Here is a 15,490-nt window from a genome sequence, read left to right on the forward strand (position 1 = left end):
CAGACCTTGCCTTCCTTGCCTACCTTGCCATGAGAGTACAACGGAGATGCAGGAGCATCTGAGAAGGAAACACATTGTGGCTGATTCTGACAAAGCGAGACGGTCATCTCTGTGAGCTAATTGGCTCGTTAGCCGCTAACATTAACATCTACAGCACATACCTTAAACACTTCAAGCTGGAAGCTAATGATAGCTATGTAAAAGCAGCTGCATGCTGGTGCAGTAAGCCACAATTTATCTATGATCCAATTAGTTGACTAAATGCAAAAATAATCGGTGACTAGTCGATTATAAAAATAATCGTTTGTAGTAGCCCTACATACAATGGAATTAAACTAGTCTAAAAATGTACATATAATCTGTACATACTGGGAATGTAAAAAATTAAAGCGACTCAAACCTCAAAATTTATCAGACCTGAATCAAAACCAGTCTCATAGAACCCCTGTACGTGATAGGCCATCTTTAATAGTAGAAATGTTCTCATCAGATTTTGTGTTTCACACAAGGCTTGTACAGTGAGTGACTGTTTACTGCAGTGTTTAATCTTTTTTTTTTTTTTTTGCTACGAGAGGAGTTATTCAACTATCGTGAGAGAACGGTGGCTCTAATAGTCAGTGTATTCGGTGAACAATGCTCATCTCTGAGCATGGCACTAATTTCAAGATGTTCAAAATTTAGCTCCAACAGCGTGGATTTGTAGTGCAGACAAAGCTGCTGAAAGCCCATTATTCGAGCACCTGGCAGCTACGCTGGACCTGAGAGACTATATTTGGAGCAGCTCAGCCCTCTTGCCCACCTGCACTGTGCGCTGGATGCTGTATATAAAATAATTATTTTGTAGCGGATTAATCATTTTCTGTCAAACCTTGGATGTTGAAAACACCATTAATTGCTTTTGGAATCACAGAGGACCATTTCATCTGGACGCTTTTTTCCCCTCTTTTTCCTGCTCCATGAGGTGTGTATTTTGGGTCAACTTAAAGATAACTATTTGTAATGTTTTTATAGCTTGGTAAAACAGTTGCATGCTCATTCTTAGCTGTAAAAGTATGTCTATGATAGATTTAATATCTTGTTAATGGATCAGACTGAGCTCCGCTGTGTGTGCACACTGACACAATGACTCGTGCGCAAAACAAGCATTTAGGCACAACACCAGCTCACAAAAAAGTAATGGATGAACACAAAGTTGGATCATAGTGTCAATGTGGCTGTGTGTTTAAAGCCACGGAAGAAATAATCCCAGTGAAGCCGCGAGAAGGAGCGCAGAGCTGTCCAGGAACACAGAACGAGAGAGGGAAAGAGAACAATTTTGCAGACATAACACAAAGTTAGAAGTTGTATCACGGTGACTGTAAGCTGTGGAAGAAATAAAGAAATAATGGGTTGGGTTTTTTTTTTTTTTTTTTGGGAAGTGATCCACAGTTGCGACAGTGCGCACTCACTCAGTGCAGCGTCTTTTTTGGACTGTGTTTAAAATATGTGACATCTTGAATGTATGCTGTGAACTGAAACCCCACACTGTAAAAGGACCAGGTGTGGGAGGGCTGGAGGTTTAAACCAAACCCATGCCTAAACGTCCACCAACGTCTTGTTATCATGGTGCTACAGGGATTATATGGGGACTTGGATCATATGCGGCAAGACGAGCCACTTGAGGCTGGACGGGGCTCAAATAACAGGTCGGTCGTAGCTCACTAAAGGCACATGTGTGGTACAAAGAGGCACATAGAGGCGCCTTAGTAGTGGATATGTGAAGGCTTAAAATGTGGATCATTCTTCAAATAATCCCTGACACATCCATGCGTGGCTCATTATTCAGTGGGACCGAGGCTTTAAAGTGTTGAACACTGTTGTGGTTGGATTCCTAACTAAATACAAAACCTAAGAAGCAAACAGAGACAGCCATCACCTGGAGGGTTAGTTTACCAAGAAACCCAAAAGTGAAGATGCGAAACTCAAATATCAAAGGAAAAACTCTGCATTGACTATTTTAAATATCAAAGAAAACACTGTTTACAATGATAACAGAGTTCATAAATTAGTGCATAGAGGGTCAACACTAGAAAATGGCTTTAACTTGTTTGTACTTTTCTTTGAAACTGTTCAAGCAAGAACAGTATCAATTGAATCCAAAAAAAATATAAAGATATTAATCAGCAGACAGGCCGTAGATATATGAAGAGCCTTTGCAATCATGTGACCTTCAGCACTCAAGTTGACATGCTGATGTGCAATAGGGTATATTGTATCCAGGGAAAACATCAGCGCTCGATGGTAACACTTGTCTACTGGTGAGTGAACCATGCTGTTGGACTCATGCTCTATGCCTCGCTTTTTCCTTTTGCCTCTTTCGTTGCCAATTTCTTTCTCATGCTTTCCTGGACATCTAGGTTCCACCACCAAGTCTCCTTGTCTTCTTTCCACTATCCAGATGTCACACCCAGTACCTTCCTAGCTGTCTCGCTCACCACATCTACAGTACTTTTCCAGTTGTCCAAAACTGCTTCCCCTCCATCCAATGCCTCTCTCACCTGCTCACTGAATTTCACAGTCTTCTTCCCTCACCTTCCACCAACTGATCCTTTGTTGAGCTCTTACTCTCTTCTTCTTCATCACATCTAAAGTCATCCTACAATCCTATGCAGTCTAGCTACACTCTCTTCGGCCACCACCTTACAGTCTCCAATTTCTTTCAACTTGTATCTCCTACACAGAATGTAGTCCACCTAGATGCACCTTCTTCCACTCTTATATGTCACCGTATGCTCCTCCCTTTTTTTAAAGTAGTCATTCACCACAGCCATTTCTATCCTTTGTGCAAAATCAACCACCATTTGTCCTTTCTCATACCTGTCCTTGATACCATATATACCCATTACTTCCTCTTCACCTCTGTTCCCTTCACCAACATGCCCATTGAAGTCCCCCCCTATCACCACTCTTTCATGCTTGGGCACACTCTCTACCATCTCATCTAACTCACTCCAGAAATCTTCTTTCTCCTTCATCTCGCAACCTACCTGTGGGGAATATTCACTGATGATATTTATGATCACTCCTTCAATTTCCAACTTCACACTCATCACCTTGTCAGACACTCACTTAACCTCCAATGCACTCTTAACATACTCTTCCTTTAAAATGACCCCAACACCATTTCTCTTCCTATCCTCACCATGATAAAACAACCTGAAGTTACCACCTATGTTCCTGGTCTTACTTCCCTTCTACTTGGTGTCTTGCATACACAATATGTCAACCTTTCTCCTCTCCATCATATCAGCCAGCTCTCTCCCTTTAACAGTCAACATTCTCAGTCCAGACTCTCATTTCCACCCTTCTAGTTTTCCTCTTCTCCCACTGTCTCTGGACACATTCTCTTCCTCTTCTTCAATTTCCACCGACACCTTGTTGGGCAATTGCACCAGTGGCAGTCATTTTTAACCTGGGCGTTGACCAATCCGGTATAGAAATTTGATTTGTAATCTGTATCTTTAATTTTGCAGGGGTTTTTTGTTTTTACACCGGATGCCCTTCCTGACACAACCCTCCCCATTTATCCGGGCTTGGGACCGGCACTCAGAATGTACTGGCTGCACACCCCATGTGGCTGAGTTACTTCATCAGCTTGCATAATGTCAGAAAATAGGGATGCACTAATTCATGTTTTTCTCTGACAATACCAATTCCAGCACCGACAATCAAAGTTCCAAGTCACTGCCAATCTGATGTCTGCGCACAAAAAACCTCATAAAAGGGTGATTCTTAGACTACGGGCATTTATGTCCTTTGATCATATTGTATGAAAAACAGAAAAAAGGGGAAATTTCACACTTTTATAGTTATCTTTACAATGAAAGTGTGTTAAGAAATTTGTTCTAGTATATAATGACTTTTTCACCTTTTTTCAGCATCATTATATGCAAATATTGCCGTTTTGTGCTTGTCCCACACCCACACTTTTGATCTTCAATGATAAAAATGAATGGTAAAGAAACGTTTTTTCTAATGTTTTAAAATATCTCTGAATAAAATATCAGTAAAATAATCAAAGCATAATTGGGGTATTCAATGTCATACAACTGTTGTGAATTTTTTAAACAAAATGTAGTTGTCCCACACTATTGCCGTAATTTCCACCACAACACTGTAATGTCCCTTTAAACAGTTTGTATGAAAGATTGTTTGTGTAGTTTCTATGGAGATAAACAGTGACATCAGAGCACATGTATATAGCGCCAAATCACAACAAACAGTTGCCCCAAGGCGCTTTATATTGTAAGGCAATGGTGTGGTGGAAATTACATTTACAAGGCCAATAGTGCCCGTAGTTAAAGAATCACCCAAAAACTGTTGAGCTTCTGGAACAGACTGGGACCAGCCTTCTCTGTGTAACACAACATGACTTTATAGGGACATCTTGCACATTTCAAAAAATGCAAACCACAACCAATGCTCCAGGATGATGAACTGTCAGAATTTTGGCTTTGTGGAAGAATATCTCATGAGTCACATATGAATGACACCCAGTACTCAAGTAAGGATTCCATAGTTATACACACACACACAGGTGGAACCTTAAAAATAGTAAACAACAACAAAAAAATGTATGTACTTCCAATCAACAGCCCAAAGCTCAAAATGATTTAAATCTAAGTAAGTTAAATCTACATGAAACAAATAAAAACTGAGTCATCGTGGCAAGCCCTAATGGGACTGTGTACAGAGAAAAAGTGTACATCCAGGGTCGATCCAGAGGCACCTGTAGGTTGGTTTGTTTAACGTGGGAATGTTGCTGCACACCGACAAACACATGGTCCTTGACAGATCCTTAGTCTGGTCTGAGGACCTGCTGCAGCCTTCATCCACCTTTACAGCTTTTGGGTTACAAACCATCACTTCCTCCATCTGATCCACTGTTGAGAACTTCTTGTTTCAACCAGAGTCCAAAAGACCTCCTGATTTGGAGGTGAAAAGCTCAAAAATCACTGAACTCTAAAAGCCTTCTGCAGAAAAGTGCCAATTATCAATGGTACCATGGTACCGTGGGTTAGCGTGGACTATGAGCTCGGCCCTTTAATCTGTCACCCACCTGTGTGGGGCGGACTCAAAAGTTGTCTCACCACAGCCAAAATCCAAGGATTTAGGTTTAGTTAGTTTTCACATATTCACTTAAAAATAAAACTCATAGGTGAAGACATTAGGCCACATTCACTCACAGGGAGCACAGTGACTGGACAGCTTGGGTCCACGTGGACCCAGAGAGACGTTTAACTGACAGTGGACTCCTCAGTGAGTATTACGCATTTATTTACTTCATGACACAAACAGATCAGATATATGGAAAAAGGAAATTAATGGCGGTTGCAACTGGACTTGTCTTAAAGGTGATAGAGAGAGGTTGAATGGGGCATTAATCCTTGTTCTGTGATGTGATATGTAGCCCAAAAAAAATTGGTTGGGTCTGTAATGGCTCAGAACCTTCCTAAAAGGCTCTCTGAAACAGCTATGTTACTATGCTGGGTTTAGAATGCCTCGTTTGCTTTTAATGCCGTCGTCTCGGAGCTTATTTGGCAACCTCATTATGAAATGCATGTAGGTGTTGGCGCTGATCGGTTGCCGTTGTTTGATTGGCTGCCCTTGCTCTCACTGAAAATGCCGCTAAGAGGATTAGGAAAGTCTACGGTTCAACTCAGAACAGAATGAAAATGATCGCTGATTCGCTCATTTCGCTGTCAATCAAAAATGGATTCAGCCTCAGACAGATCATCCAATCATCATGCAGAAGCTGGGCGTCTGGGCCGGCCGAGGCCAGCCCACTGCCCCATAGACCCCCAGACACGCAGAGCCTCCGATGGGCGGGACAAAGCCCAGCATTTATCCAATGACTCGTCTCGTTTTGCTGCACTTGTGTCGCTATTGAAGTCTGTGGACGATGGTTTAAAGCACCGTGAAGCTGCGGGTTTGAGTGAGAGAAAATCTGCATTGTTACCAGTGATAAGAAGCTGATTCTGAACAAAAGTTGAGCGCGTTGTAGCGAAAACGAGACGACAGTAATCTTCACTAACTTATTTAACAGATCACGTTTCAACGTTGCTGTTGAGTGATAAATCTTGTTCCTCACCCACCAACATGAAGTCAGTCAGAGGCTGACTGTGACATAAAGTCCAGTCACAAAATAATAATGATAATAATAAAAAAAAAAAAGATCCGAAATAAATTTAAAAACAAATTTAAAACAAAAGAAAATGTGATACTTACAGCTGTACTGATTGCTGGGGTTGATTTTGTCGCAAAGTCGGAACTGACCCTCTACTGAGTATTAAATGCCGACTGAAGCCAGCTCGAAATCGTGCAAGGTTTGTGAAACAGTCCTCCGTGAAATGCGCAGAGCAAAGAAATAGTCGGCGGTTGTATGTACTGGGGATGTGGTTAAAAATGAATAAAAGCCAGTGATCGCGTACATTGCTTTCCGTGGGAAGAATATGTAAAGATCGCAGTCCGCTATGCTATGACAGCCTGGGAAGGCACACCTGGAGCTCGCCATTGCTCCTCTTCCAGTGGTAGGAATGGGTGGGCACAACCTAATGAATAATTAATTTTGAAGGGGCGTGTGTGAAAGGGAGTGGGTGTGGGTGTGTGTGTGGGGGGGGGAGGGGGCTACTGGTGAAAAAGTGACGTAACTTTTCTCTCAAAAACGGATTGGCCTGTTTTCTAGGGGCAATTCAAAAAAGGAGAAATACTTGAAATAGAGGTTCTGAAACTTGCTGGCACTTCGTGTGTATTCCCCACAGTGGGGAGACTCTGAACTAACACCAAAACCATGAAAAAGATGATTTTGATTCTCTGTCCCCTTTAAATAATAACAGCTACAACTGAGATAAATAGTGCATCAGATTTGTAATACTGCAGGATCGCTGCTTCTAAAAAAGTACTCCTGCTACATGTGACTCACTCTCAAATAAACAGCCAAAATACAAACAGTACGATGCAACCACAACAAATCCCTGTGCCTCTTTTTACTGGGATGTATCACTGAACATGCTGTTGCATACATCATCAGCAGGTTTTTGAGCTTTTGTCTGCTGTGCTCCCGCACTGTGGAACAGTTCATTCCTTCACTCATTCATTTTCTACTGCTTGTCAGGGTCAGGAGTGAGGTGGCAATAGATCAAGCAGCTCACCCCACACTTCCCTATCCTTGGCCAAGTCCTCAAAATCTTCCTGGGAGAATGCGAGGCATTCCCAAACCAGCTGGGAAATATAATGCCTCCTGTAAAAAAAATTCAGCAGAAGTGTTTATATAACTCAACGGGCTGGAGTTTGACTGTTGATACTAAAAACACACTTCAACTGAACCATGTAAAGGCAAATCTTAAAACCTGTCTATTTTCTTCTGTTTACCATTACTTAAATTGTTTTATCTTAGCTTAACTGTATTTGCTGTTTTTGTGTTTATTTATATCTTACACTGAATATAAAGTACATGTTTAAAATATGGGAAAGGTCTTGAATAAACATAGGCTGGTTGATGAGCTTCGCTTTATGCAGAATTTGTTACTGCAGTGCACAATTTAGCTCATTTGACTGAAGTCACTGCCCTCACATTATTTTAAAAAATGTGCATTAAAAACAATGACTAGTGACTCAGTATTTTGCTTCCCAGATTGCATTAAAATGCAGGAAAAAAGCTTTGGAATTTTTCTATTTTCCAAGCCAAGTCAATTCATACGCCCACCACCTGAAGCTAGAGCCGCCCGTGGGAGTTTCACAGCTGAAACTGCTGCGTGTCTGTCCACAGCCCACGTGTGCTGTGTTACACACAAAATATCTGAGTGCATTCATGCGCTTGACGTATTTTTTAAATATGTAATTTCACACAGTTATTGTTGTGATGATACTTAAAGCAAACTGGTGAATAATTAAGATGCGCTCTGCCAACGAAGCCACACAGTGATTTACAGACACACAAAGAGAACAGAGCCCATATCTGCAGTAATCAAATCAAATCACTTTTATTTATACAGCGCCAAATCACAACAAACAGTTGCCCCAAGGCGCATCATCATCACATTGTGATTGTAATCATCACAATAAGGTGTGCATGTGTATTTTTCTGTGTGCACATGCGTATGTCGTGTGTGTACGTGTGGTTTTGTTGCGAACAACAGGTAACGTGGTGTGTACAAAAAGAATATAATGAATGTTTGTGTCAGGTTTCAGCCGTCCAACACCACAAAACTGTGACGCGGTCCCAAATACAAAGTTTTACAGCATTTTGCATGAAACTTCTGTAAAAAGTATTTTCTGCTCAACACAAAAAAAAGTGAACTGTGGTTCAAATGTTAAACACGGAGCTATTTTATCTTTCTTCACCAAACGTGTATGAAGCAAACTATTAACTCATTAAAATATGCTGGATGTTTACAGGGAGCATTCATCAACTTTCAATCAGGTTATCCTCATTATAACTCGTCTTCTTTTGGATGACAGAACTTACTATTTTAAAGTTATCCTGTGCACAGACAGACGGCATGTTCACTGCATTTTACATGGTACATGCCTCTGATTTTACAAAGCCTAGAAAGCCAAAACACTCCAAGTCATGACTTCTACAAAAAGGGAAAAAAAAATAATTCAGGCCTCGAAGAAACAACCCAGTGATGGCCACACCCTCTCTCCTTTTTATGGGGAATATTTGGACAGGGCTGTCCCACAGACTACCTGAGTGGGTCACACAGTACACACTGACTCAGTATGCATACATGACTAAAGTCTCAATGACATTTTGCTTATGATGGTGCAACTTCCACATGTACAGACACAGAGTTGTCATAATTTGAAGATATTAGTCTCCAAAACACTTAAGTGCAAATTATTAGTGATGCATTCATCACAATGTCTCCTTTAAACTGGCAACGGTGAGCAGACAGATCACACAGGTTTAACACCTCTGTCTGGTCCACGATGCATTCAAAACATCAGAAAACTACACAGTTAATTTGGGACTCGACCAAAACCACACTGAGCATCTGTACAGTTACGGTGTTTCACAAGGCAGCGTGACTGCTGTTTGCACAACTGCCCGAAGAAAGTACAGCAACAACAATAACAGCACAGTTTGATTTAAGCAAATCAAACAACTCTGGTTTGAAAACAGCGTCTCTTTACCATCATCCTGCTCTTATAGTCCACAGAAAGGAGAAGAAATCTCTGGATATTTTACATTTAAGGTCACAACAGCTCAAGCTGCATGCACTGCAATTGCATGATTGTGATGTTGCAAAGGACTCTGACAATAACTACTTTTGTTGGATGGTATACTGTCGCAGAAATAATGGCAAGAAGCAATATTATTGTCACGGCAAGACTATTTATGCCACAGATAATGCAAATGCACCCTTTCAAAGACATACAAAACATCAACTTTTGTAACACGCTGGTGACGTTTTCTGTCTAAATTCTAAAGCGGACTGACTTCATACAGGGCTCATCTATAACTGCAGTCAAAGTCCCGCACAAAGACCGCTTTCAAATTTCACGGGGTCAGAACACGTGAAGCCTATAAATAGCCTCATATATGTCCAGCATTCCCACTTATGAGAGGAAACATGCTCCAGTGTGGACTTTGGCTCAGGCCCTCAGATGTCTGGTGGTGGGGGGGGGTGACCCATGAGACACCTAAAGCTCTGTGCTTGTGAGCAGCTATTTATAGGCTTACTCCAGCCTGGAAAAAAAAAATCTCTTCCCTCGTGTTTGGAGACAGAGTTTCACACGGGTGGTAGGCGGGAGGATGACACAAACACTGAAAGTGATACAAAGTGTTAAACCACAACAGCGCGTCGTAACCCGCCAGCATTCATCTTAACAGAGAAACACGTCAACAAGACTCGGTATCTGGCACAGAAATCAACAGTCTGCACAGACACGCCTTCAGAGAGGCCCGACACGCCCACTGTCAAAGTGCACACGTTTGTTTTCTGCACACACACCAGCACAGGCGACATGCACATTTCAAAGCTGCTTACGCTCACAGCGATGCACGCAGGATGTGGACATGTGCACGATGTCAAAAAGCACCAGTTACAACATAGACACCAAACCTGCTGTGTTATGAACACGCTGGGTGAATGAATAAATGAATGAATGAATGAATGAATGAAGCATTTTACAGCAAGACACAAAAATAAAAAAGCACTTCTGGAAACACAACAGCATAAAACGCAGCAACTTCACGTCAGCGGTTTGATCCCCATTTTCATCTCCGAGTGCAGCCAATAAACAGGTGTGATTTTTAATCAACAATTTATCATCCTAGAAAACACACGAAATACTCACACACCCGGTAAACGCTGTGCATGAATGTATTTTCAAATGTGCATGAGGTTTCACACTGGCGCAAATGTAGAGTTGCATATTATGGAGTACCGTCTACGCAGAGTTGAGCAGCTCGACGCCCACTTTTAGCAGCTCTTATGAGAAAGCTGAAACTTTTCAGACACTTGCACACACGCACATAAATTAAACTCTTCCAGTTCTTATGGCCGCAGAGTGAGATAATAGTCATCTTATTTTAGTTCTGTCTGACACATGTTTGATGAGTCCAACAATAATCTGTACATCTTGTACCTTCCATATTTTTATGTAACAACAAAAGCGAGTGCTAGTTACTCCATCAGCATCAGGGTGGCCTTATCCATTTTTAAAAAGACTGTAAAATCTAAATATTAAATCAGATTCACTCAACTTCTGCACTCAACAATGAACAGCTGTGTAGTTTTGCACAAAATGACCTGTACCTGACAAACATTTTAGACAATTTCTTTTTCAAACCTTTACAATCCGTCATTATTTCCTGTTCTGACTGTTGATATCATGTTTTAGTTATGTGACAATTTTACAAATTGATTCCCTTTTATAAATTAGTAGTTTCTCAAGATTGCTGATCAAGTAAGAAATTGGAAAAGAAGGAGCAGGTGACACTTTTGTCTCAAGAAGGTTGGGGGTTCAAAGCTCACACGACCGTTCTCGTTGTACAGTTGTCAGGAAGGACGTCCAGTGTAAAAGTTGTGCCGGATCAACCAACACTCTTTCTTGAGGTGTGCATAAAGATTTTGAGTCATCTGTTGTTGATGTGACCACAGAACAAGACTCTCCTGCTGTGGACCATTTTACTGTTTTATTTTTTATTTTTTAAATTGAGGAGGGATGAGTCCAGGTCTTGGCTTTTCCTTATGTGAGCATTTTTAATTCTGTCCATTCTGCTCACCATCAGCACATGACTCAAACATCTGAAATGCACTGACTATACTTTCATCACTCTCTGAGTGTTCATGTTTCTGCTCCATAAAGCACAATAAATGTCTTGTACATGTAGATCTTGGCTTTGCTGTTGATGTTGCTGATAATCTCCAGCATCTTTAATTACATCAATTTAAGTCAATTTATATAAAGTTCGACAAACTTTATGTATGACTTCTTACTCCTTCTAACTCCTGAGGTGGGTCAACTACAGGTTGTCCAGTATGTATAAAGTAAGTCCCTTCGGTTACTCCTTTGTTTTCACCACATGTTGATTTGGCACACGTTTTACACCGGATGGCCTTCCTGACGCAAGTCCACATTACATGGAGAAATGTGACAGTGGCGGTTTGAATCAGGAACCTTCTGCACTGAAACCAAGCACACTAACCACTTGACTAGAGGTGGGCGGATCGATCCTAATATCAATAATATCGATACCAACGCTGGTATTGATACTGAACGATCCTCGTGTAAAAAGATCGATACTCAAGCTTTTTTTTCCTCTAACTGCTGCACACGCAGATTCATCAAAGTCTACTCTCTGTCTATAAGAGCAGCACTGCGCTGTGTCACACAACACAGAGCAGCACACCCTTGCATTGTGGTTTGTCAGCCCTCTACCTCAGGAGATTTTAAGTTGTGTTGAGTAATATTTTTTAAACAAAAATGTTGATTATGATAAAGTATTTTGTTGTCACATTCAATGTTTGGCAAAATTCTATAATAGGTCTTTTGGATCCTTTGGATCTATGAAGCTTAAATATGAAAAAGTATCGGTATCGATATCGGCGATACTGGGCCTGTATTTGCTTGGTATCGGATCAATACCAAAATTCCCAGTATCGCCCACCTCTACACTTGACCACATAAACTGTGACATTAATACACTCATATTTATACTGTCACTTACTGCATCTCTGTTTTTCAATGTTATTTTACTACTGTGTGTGTTTTTTTCATATTCTGTTTTATGTATTTTTAAGAATTTTTGCAACTTGGAGAAACATGCAAGAATTCCAATGTGCATATATTTAAATTTACTTGTGCAAATGGAAAATAAACTTTATTCTATTCAAGTTATTTCTGGAGAAGCCTGTACAACTATTGTACAAGCGACGAGGGCCACGGGACCTAGGCTTTAAAAATTAAAATAAAGTGAAAACAAGCTCATATCAAGTTACAGCTTCCATTTCCAAAAAAAAAAATAAAAATAGATGTGGTGGCCAGCGAGGATTTGTGCGTTGATCTGGTGCATCAAAGTAAACCAACTTTAAATCAGTTTATCCTCACTGAACGCTGGTTAATGTGGAGACACAAAAGAATAATGCATTTATTGTTATGTTCACAACCTGGAAGGGATGGACTCATTGATCAATCCATCCACAGTATCCATCCATTCACTGCATTTTGCATGAGAATAAAATAAATAATAATAATAATGTCAGCACTGTTCCTCTTTGACTACCTCTAGTTAAAACAGGACAGGTGATGATGAAACGATATAACCATGCTGCCTGCATGCGTAATAAGCCCGAACCAGAACAGCTGTGATCCTACACCTGTATGTGGAGTCAACGTCTTCGTGAGATCCCTGTGAAGGTGTGACACGCGTGTCGTGACCAGCTGCAGTGTGTGTGTGTGTGTCCGTCCAGGTGAGGCGTGCGTGTGTGTGTCAGACTCACATCCTCGAACAGGGAGCCCACGTTGGCGGTGACCAGCAGCACCCCGGCGGTCGGCGCTGCTGTCATCCTGCCTGCCATGGCTCGGTCTCTCTGTCTCTGTCTCCCTGTCTGTCCCTGTCTCTATCCCGCAGGCGAGTCTCGGATTTGTCTCGCGGACTTCACAGGTAAGAAGCGGAATCAGACGAGGACGAGCCGGTGACTGAGCTGCTTCTCAGGCTGAGGATGTTCCACAGACGCCGGGGCTCAGGCTGCCGGGCTGCAACATGTTTTTTCAGCAGTGGCCGTGCATCTATTTTTTCCCCCCCCGTTGGCGACGTTCTGGTTCTGTGGCTCTTCTTCTTCTTCTTCTTCTGGCTGCTAGTACTTTGTCACGTTGAGCGACATCGTAAAACAAAACAAAACCAAAAAAAAACAAAGTTTCCGTTTTAATCCGCGGCGGGCGCCTGTGGGCTCTGGTTCATTTCAGCAGCGAGTGTTTGTGTTTGTGCCCCTAAAAGCGGCGCTCTGTGTCAGGACCAGTGTGTCTTCACCGTGCGCAGAGGATAGGCTGGAGCCGTGACGTCACCGTGCCAATGGAAACACCGCGCGGTCTTAAAGGGGCCGCGCGCGCCGGACACACCGCGGCGCGTGGAGGTACGGTGGCCGTGAAGTGCCCAACACACAGCAACGGGAGAAGCGCATTCAACAGGAACGCTGACGTTTTTCAACCTGGGGCCTCATGTACAAAGCGTGCCTACGCACAAAAACCCGGCGTACGTCCGTCTCTACGCCAACATTCAGCTGTATCAAAAGAGAAATGACTGTGGAAATGTCCACGCTTCTACGCTATCCAGGGTTTTTATGTATCCCATAATCCCTTGCGCGCCAGAGAGTCGTTGCAGTCAAAACAACATAGAGACTCCACATGACGACAGTTGTAAATGAATATTATACTACAAAAACGTATTGTTTATGCTTTTGTCACGTTAATAAGAAACTGCATGAATGATACCCTGAAAACTTACTAAAATAATTATAACAAATAATCCGTGTCTGCTACGTTTAATCTGCGTGGAATTTAATAAATGCAAACCAAATTTCAGACATATATATATTAGTCTAGAACAAAGAGGACAAACAGTGTTGTAAAGAACAATAAGACGTTAAAGAGCAAACTTCACTTTCCCCCAGAACGACATGATCAGGAAGCGAGCGTAGCTCACAGCAGCTCCCATTGAAAATAACGGAGAGACAGCCTGTGATTCTCGCATGTTTACATAAAAACAAACGGAATAACAACGTCTATAAACCCAGAGAATATATTCATGAGAGTTTTAGGCACAATATAAAAATAGTTTTATGTTGCGATGTTAATGCTGTTGTCTGTGTGCAGCGGTTAAAGTGCAGCGTGATCAGAGCGTCACAGTGCAGTTTTCAATGTTACTGAGATCTCGCAGCGCAGCGACCTCACAAAGGTTTTGCGGGATTTGAAACCTGAAAAGGGCAGCTTGTTCCACTGCCAACACGTAGAGGTGATTAATAGTGTGAAAACAAGAAGTCATGAAAGTGATGTGCACACCAGAGACACACTTATGAGCAATTAACACTCACACCTGTTTGATAATATCTGTGCTAATTCCTTATTCTGTGTTAGTTATCAAGTGTTTGTCTGTGTTATTTGAAAGTTTCAGAGCATTAAGTTTCACTTCCATCATAAGTGCAATTTCCAGAGATCTCCCCCTGTTGGTGAGAGCCAGTAACATTAGCAATGTGAGACTAAACCACATCCATTGTTAACACCCACATTGTATAAAAGTATACAAGTTACTTTGGGGGCCTTCACAAGATGGACACTGTCTGTGAGGGAACCAGGCCTGGTTTTCAACATGACCTTTAATAAACTCAAAATGAGGAATACAATGATTTGGTTTTTAGTAAGGGGCAGAATATTGCATAAAAGAACCGGGTAGAAATAACACACCTGTTTGCAATTATATGGGTGGGTATGTGTAAAATGGCACTAACAGTGGCTGCATTAGCATCAGAGGACCTTGCAAATGGTGCAATCTGACGTGAGCGTGTATTCAGGGAACACAAGGATTTACTTGCAAATGACGATAACTGGCTCATAAACTGATTTCGATTACCAAGGTCAGTATTACCGGAGCTGCGCGCAGAACACGGCCAGCCCAGAGCGCAATACGGTGAGGAGCCAAGGGGTTGTCTGTGCCCATACAGGTGCTGACCACACATGGGTTTCCTGGCATCATGGGCATTCCAGGAGTGTGCCAGTCAACCTTGCGTCAAAACATGCCAGCTGTGTGGAACGCAGTCATCGGAATGTCATCCAGGTACATTCCAACATTAAAGCGCACTAATATAGTCCCTAATATAATTGGGATCAATTAACTGCACACACGTTGCTATAAAGGCGCCATCACAGGATGAGTTTGTTTTTGTTAATAGGATTCATTTTCATTCCATCAATGTTCAAATCATATGTGATGCACAAATGCGTG

At 41.8% G+C, this 15,490-nt stretch overlaps 1 protein-coding gene across 1 annotated transcript in view; it reads right to left on the reverse strand.

Moving 5' to 3' along the window:
- The window catches only part of LOC117523759 (inositol polyphosphate-5-phosphatase A-like), a 640,661-nt gene extending 627,117 nt beyond the window's left edge, over positions 1 to 13,544 (reverse strand). The window contains exon 1 of the mRNA XM_034185374.1: positions 12,993 to 13,544. Coding sequence (XP_034041265.1) covers positions 12,993 to 13,070 — 78 coding nt within the window. The 5' untranslated portion in view covers positions 13,071 to 13,544. The remainder of the gene's footprint in view (positions 1 to 12,992) is intronic.
- Positions 13,545 to 15,490: the final 1,946 nt, after the last annotated feature.

This window comes from Thalassophryne amazonica, chromosome 13 (genome assembly GCF_902500255.1).
Source record: "Thalassophryne amazonica chromosome 13, fThaAma1.1, whole genome shotgun sequence".
NCBI classification, from domain to species: domain Eukaryota; kingdom Metazoa; phylum Chordata; class Actinopteri; order Batrachoidiformes; family Batrachoididae; genus Thalassophryne; species Thalassophryne amazonica.